The sequence below is a fragment of the Mizuhopecten yessoensis genome, unplaced genomic scaffold, assembly GCF_002113885.1.
Source record: "Mizuhopecten yessoensis strain PY_sf001 unplaced genomic scaffold, ASM211388v2 scaffold10947, whole genome shotgun sequence".
Lineage (NCBI taxonomy): Eukaryota > Metazoa > Mollusca > Bivalvia > Pectinida > Pectinidae > Mizuhopecten > Mizuhopecten yessoensis.
This window is the reverse complement of record NW_018408801.1, coordinates 367,648-372,500: the sequence shown is the minus strand read 5'-3', so window position 1 is coordinate 372,500 and position 4,853 is coordinate 367,648. Positions and strand designations below refer to the sequence as shown.

Here is a 4,853-nt window from a genome sequence, read left to right as displayed (position 1 = left end):
TATTGTATATATTCAGTCAGGTAAAGGGACATAACTCATCCTTACTCGCCATCTGTTATATGTGGAACTCTCCAATGTGAAGTTAATAAAATATGTTGAGTGTAATGGAACACATGTGTTGACTGGATCTAATATGTACAAGAACGAATCAGGTTCAATCCGGGGATGGGCAAGTCATCCAAACATATGAAGCACGTTAGATGCTACAATTGGCGACGAGGATAAAAACTGTATACATTTAATTGGTTAAAATGGCGACATACATGGAAATTGGAGGTATTCCAAATTTTGATTGCCACGGAGATTCGTCCGCCATTTCTCAACGATGGAGAAAGTGGAAAAGGGCATTCGAACTGTTTGTTGTGGGCAAGGGTATAACAGATCTTACACAGAAAAGGGCGTTGTTACTCCATTGTGCCGGGATGAGAGTGCAGGAAATATTTGACACACTCGCGGACACAGGAGAAGATACAGATTACGACAAGGCTGTACAGAAGCTGGGAGAGTACTTCGCGCCACAAGGAAACATTTCATTCGAGAGACACCAGTTTCGGCAACTCAAACAGGAGTCTAGTGAGTCAGTTGAACAATTTATAACGAGGTTACGCGATAAAGCCATGACATGTGAATTCGGAGATGGTAAAGACGACCAGATCCGTGATCAGGTTATCGACAAGTGTAAGTCGACACATCTACGGAAGAAATTTCTGGAAAAGGGAGGAACATTGACCCTCACAAAAATGCTGGAAATGGGTAGAGCGCATGAAGCAGCAGAGAGACAGGCAGCAGTAATGCAGGAAGAAACTGTACACGCAGTTTATGAGAAAAGGAAAGGACACAAACCAGGTTACCAGGGGGCTGACCGTTTCAATACAAGTAGTCAAGGTAACAAATCTCAAGCATGCTTCCGGTGTGGGAGACAGGGACACTATTCAAAAGATAAGGAATGTCCAGCCAGGAATAAGAAATGCAATAAATGTCATAAAATGGGACATTTCCAGAAGTGTTGTAAGACAAAGGGAGGTAATCCAGGGAATGGCCGATCACAGGAACGTACGGTGAAATATGTACAAGATCAGGATTCGGTTGAGTTAACTGACTACGTTTTTAGTGTTGTTAAAGAACCAGTTGGAGAACAGGTTAGTGTGATAGTTGGAGGTGTGCCAATATCATTTACTGTTGATTCAGGTGCAGGTGTTAATATGATAGACCGAGAACTCTGGGAAAGTCTGAAAAAGTCAAAGATAAACTGTGTAAGTAACAATACTGACAAGAAATTGTTTGCTTATGGAAGTACCAAGCCACTGCCTTTAGCAGGATGTTTTGAGGCTGATGTCATACTTGGAAACAAGATGGTACCTAGGGTGATGTTTTATGTTTTGGAGGGAACAGGCCAACCACTACTAGGCAAGATGACTGCTATAGAATTAGGAGTTCTACATGTGGGTACTGGGCACATTAATTCCGTTGAACATGATATCAGTAAGGCTGAACTTATGAAGAAATACCCTGAATGTTTCACAGGAATTGGGAAATTGAAAGACTATCAAATGACTATAGCACTGGACGACACAGTTACGCCAGTTATTCAACCATTGCGGCGTATACCCTACCATTTACGTGACCGACTTGAGAGCAAAATACACGAGCTGGAGTCATTAGACATTATTGAGAAAGTCGAGGAACCCAGTGCATGGGTAAGTCCAGTTGTTATTATTCCCAAGTCAAACGGGGATATTAGACTTTGTGTTGACATGCGAAGGGCCAATGAAGCTGTAATTCGTGAACGGTATCCGATACCAACTGTAGATGAAATACTACAGGACCTGAATCAGAGCAAGGTTTTTTCAAAACTTGATATTCGCTGGGCGTATCACCAGATTGAGCTAGCCCCAGAGTCACGTGGTATTACAACATTCCAAACTCACTTAGGCATGTATCGGTATAAACGACTAATGTTCGGGATCAGCTGTGCCCCTGAGCTCTACAACAAAATCATACAACAGGTTCTGAGAGAGTGTCCAGGTGTCAACAGTATATTTGACGACATTGTTGTTCACGGAGAAACACAGGGTGAGCACAACAAAAACTTGGACAAACTGTTACAAACCTTACGTGAGAAGGGCTTGACATTGAATTTGGACAAATGTCAATTTAATATGTCACAGATTACATTCATGGGACATGTACTTTCAGAGCATGGAATCAGTCTCGACGAGGACAAAGTCAAAGCGGTCGTGAACGCGAGACAACCTTCAAATGCTGGAGAAGTAAGAAGTTTCCTAGGCCTAGTCAATTTTAGCTCCAGATTCTTACCCAACCTGGCAACTGTATCTGAACCCTTACGACAGTTAACCCGAAAGGATGCACCATTTAATTGGGGTCCAACTCAGGAACAGTCTTTTAAGAAACTTAAGGCGATGTTGTCAAATGCATGTGTTTTGGGATATTTTGACCCAAAAGCCAAGACGCAGGTTATCGCTGACGCGTCACCTGTGGGATTAGGAGGAGTGCTAGTACAGGAGCAGGACAATCACACACGTGTAATTTGTTACGCGAGCCGTAGTTTGACAGACATTGAGCGGAAATATTCACAAACCGAGAAGGAGGCCTTAGGACTGGTCTGGGCATGCGAAAGGTTCCATATGTACCTATATGGACAGGAATTTGAACTTGTTACAGATCACAAACCTCTACAGTTCATTTTCTCACAGAAATCCAAACCCTGTGCTCGTGTAGAACGCTGGATTTTGCGGCTACAGTCCTATACCTATACTGTCAAGTATATACCTGGATCTCAAAACATCGCAGATTGTTTGTCTAGATTGATTTCAAAGTCTTCTGATGGACCATCACATCATGATACTGAGACCTACATCAAGCAAATTGCAGAGTACTCAACTCCAGTTGCTATGACAACACGCGAAATCGAACGCGCCTCGGATAATGACCCGGAACTAGAAGCTGTTAGAAACTGTATTGTAAACGGCAAGTGGTCAGAGATTCCCTACAAAGAGTATCTACCTGTAAGGTCTGAACTGTGTGCTATAGGAAAACTTGTGTTACGTGGGACGCGGATTGTGATTCCCAAGTCGCTGCGTGAAAGTGTACTGAACGTAGGTCATGAAGGACACCCGGGCATAGTTGCCATGAAACAACGAATACGATCAAAGGTATGGTGGCCTAAAATGGACATACACATTGAAAAACATTGTCAGTCATGTTATGGATGTCAGTTGATGGCTAAACCATCAAACCCTGAACCTATGGTTAGGACCGAGCTACCCTCAGGTCCTTGGCAGGATTTGGCTGTGGATTTTTTGGGACCTCTCCCAAGTGGTGACAGTTTATTTACCTTAGTTGATTACTACTCAAGGTGGGTCGAGGTCACTGTGATGAAGTCGACTACTACTGACAAAGTCATCGCAAGTCTGAAAACTACATTTGCCACTCATGGGATTCCAACTTCAATCCGTACAGACAACGGTCCACAATTTATCAGTGAAGAATTCAAGCAATTTTTACAAGAATATGGTATAATTCATAAACGTACCACACCACTATGGCCTCAAGCCAATGGTGAAATTGAAAGACAAAATCGATCCCTGTTGAAGAGACTCAAAATTGCACAACAGGAACAGAAGGATTGGAAAACAGAGTTACAAACCTATTTGATCATGTACAGGTCTACACCCCATTCAACCACAGGAGTGAGTCCAGCTCAGCTGTTGTTTGGACGCGAAATTCGAACAAAGTTACCAAATCTTCAGGATTACACAAGTACCGGAGATGTTGAAATCAGAGATCGCGACCGTGAACGGAAAGAAAAAGGAAAACTGTACGCGGATGAAAGGAGAAATGCTACAGAATCTGTTTTGAACCCAGGTGACCTTGTATTGATGAAACAAAAACATGTAGACAAAATGTCGACAAACTTCAATCCAAAACCATTACAAGTACTTAGGAAACATGGTAATAGTGTTTTGGTAGAATCAGATGGAGTCCAGAAATACAGAAATGTAACACATCTGAAAAAGTTCATTAGGCCAGAATCTACTGTGTCTAGAAACAGTGATAGAACCAATGAAAATGTGTCATACAAAACTGTGTCAAATTCTGAAGTCCCTAACTTGGAAATATCCAATGAAATTGAGAATACTGATTGTGGTCTAGATGATGAGGATAAGATTGATCCGAAGTCGAGGGAGGAAAAGGTACAGACCCCTACATGCGAATCGCGCCAACAAACTTTTCCTATGCGACAACATAGGCCAACGCGAGAAGTTAAACAACCAGTGAAATTTCGCGATTTTGTCATGACATAGACTTGGATCACAAAAGTATATCGAACAAAGTGCTTTATATGTTTATTTAGTCAAGTTTTGATCAGAAAAGTTTGTTTAATTACCAGTAAACACTGGGTGTGATTTTTAGTTTAAAGTTGAACATTGAACAGTTGAACGTTGAACACTTGAACACTTGAACATTGAACACTTGAACAGTTGAGTAGTGAGCATTGAACACAATTTAGTACAGTTCATGCCAGGAACAGTTTGGAAGTACTTATGATTAATTAGCATTGTATTAATTACTGTAGAACATTTCATATTATTATAATTGATAAGTTTAAAGAAAGAGAAAGGTTAATTTTCTATAAATATTTCATTTGAGATGATTAATTCTTTAAGAAAAAAATAAAAGAAGACGGAATGTGGTATCTGTCTATTGTATATATTCAGTCAGGTAAAGGGACATAACTCATCCATACTCGCCATCTGTTATATGTGGAACTCTCCAATGTGAAGTTAATAAAATATGTTGAGTGTAATGGAACACATGTGTTGACTGGATCT

The 4,853-nt window shown here is 41.0% G+C and overlaps 1 protein-coding gene across 1 annotated transcript; it reads left to right on the top strand.

The window, feature by feature from the left end:
• Nucleotides 1–251: 251 nt before the first annotated feature.
• Nucleotides 252–4,325, top strand: LOC110463949 (uncharacterized protein K02A2.6-like). Its single transcript, XM_021518915.1, has one exon. It carries the CDS (start codon nucleotides 252–254, stop codon nucleotides 4,323–4,325), a length of 4,074 nt encoding a protein of 1,357 aa, XP_021374590.1.
• Nucleotides 4,326–4,853: the final 528 nt, after the last annotated feature.

Excerpts from the sequence above, each read along its gene's own strand:
- LOC110463949 (XM_021518915.1), top strand. The coding sequence starts at position 252 with ATGGCGACATACATGGAAATTGGAGGTATTCCAAATTTTGATTGCCAC.